At 41.2% G+C, this 1,618-nt stretch overlaps 1 protein-coding gene across 1 annotated transcript in view; it reads right to left on the bottom strand.

Annotated features, from left to right (window-relative positions):
- Positions 1 to 11: 11 nt before the first annotated feature.
- The window catches only part of LOC119593015 (carbohydrate sulfotransferase 11-like), a 12,669-nt gene continuing 11,062 nt past the window's right edge, over positions 12 to 1,618 (bottom strand). The window contains exon 8 of the mRNA XM_037941909.1: positions 12 to 1,539. Coding sequence (XP_037797837.1) covers positions 1,345 to 1,539 — 195 coding nt within the window. The 3' untranslated portion in view covers positions 12 to 1,344. The remainder of the gene's footprint in view (positions 1,540 to 1,618) is intronic.

Below are 1,618 nucleotides of genomic sequence, written 5' to 3' on the forward strand. Positions count from 1 at the left end.
TTACAGTGCTTGATAATGAATGAATAGGGATAAGTGAATAACACCTTACCTGAAAACATTGCAGAAGTATAGGCTTTACAATGAAAGATGGCTATGCGTCATCACCGAAGCCCTTGGCGATTTCACCGAAAGGACTGCAGTGGGACTCACGGCAGGTTATGTAAACCTACTTGGCAACTGGTATTCGAAATTATCACGATCCTTCTTTTTATTGCCTTTATTTAAATTTCATGGATGACACGAACGCCTCCCGGGAAGAGATGAGTAACCCTGATCGCCTTCAAGTATTTATCAGTAATTGCTGCTGATGATGTGTTATCGGTATAAGAGGTGGTTTGCATGAACATTGATGATTTAACGTTAGAACTAATAAATAGGTGAATAATGAATGAAGTCAAGCAAAAGAACGATTACAACGATTGAGGAGTGACCTGCTATTTAGGATCATACGTTGCAGTTAACCCCACCATGGCAGTGGTTCCCAACCTGCGCGTGGCGCATGTGCTTATATTTTGAAATTACTGCATTTCTTAACCCAAAGTTAAGCGTGTTAATTTTTTTCACAGAGTATTTACACTAGATTATTATGGGAAAGTAACAACTGTATTACATGTAAAGCACATAAGTATTCGTTGACTCTAGTGTGTCGTCAGACTGCAAAAGCTGAGAGCCTCTGTACTATAGTAACATACATCATAGCATGCAGTTATAATGGCAAATAACCATTGTATTGATCTCTCGACCACCACAGTCATGTCGAGTGTGTTCTAAAGACATTGGTCATATCGGCGACATGTGCTGGATACGAACCAAGAGTTGGTGAAGCAGCTCTGGTTGAACACGTACAGCTTTGGGGCATACCCTCAAAATCAGAGGATTCCAGCATTTTCATACTAAGCTAGAGATTGCTGATTTTATACATAGCTTCCATTCTCTAACAAACTGGCAGTCTTTCACTCGCCTCACTGAATTTTCTTTGGTTTCGACTTACCACAGCTCGTGTTGTAGATGAGTTAGATTTTGGAAATGATCCACTGCTATCAAGGGCAAAAGGCAGTGTCGTGAAGGTCTACAGGTCCAAGTTACAGATTTCAGAAATGTTTATCTCATCATACAGATTACCTGTTTGGTTCGACCTTCTGAGATGCCTGCAGCAGCCTCCTCCAGAGACGCAGAAGCATCTGAGGCACACTTCATGAATTCGGTCATTGCCGCCTTTGTTTTGAAACAATCACTTAATTCAAAAGGGGCGACATGCCCCTTTGTCCTCAAAGTTGATAAGATTCTTGACTTGAGTCAGTAGAAAGTCAGCTTCTGAATTTAAGTCATACCGTGGACAGCCTCTCAACTATTTGCACTTCTCTCTCTAGAATCTATTGCATTATCTAGGTAGTCTTTAATATCATACTGGAAAAGCTTAAAGTCTGGCTCATAACGCTCGTACAGCTGTAATATCTGGTGTCGAGTTAATTGCTTGTAATACTTGGTCCCCAAATCAGAGGAAGAGACGGCTCTCAGGTGCATCCACGTGTCCTTGTCCTGTTCGAGAAGGGAAGAAGATAAAGCTCATGAAATGACCTCTGGCATTAGTTTACAAACTTTTCGCGTCCTTTCATAC

The sequence above is a fragment of the Penaeus monodon genome, chromosome 31, assembly GCF_015228065.2.
Source record: "Penaeus monodon isolate SGIC_2016 chromosome 31, NSTDA_Pmon_1, whole genome shotgun sequence".
In the NCBI taxonomy this organism is placed as follows: domain Eukaryota; kingdom Metazoa; phylum Arthropoda; class Malacostraca; order Decapoda; family Penaeidae; genus Penaeus; species Penaeus monodon.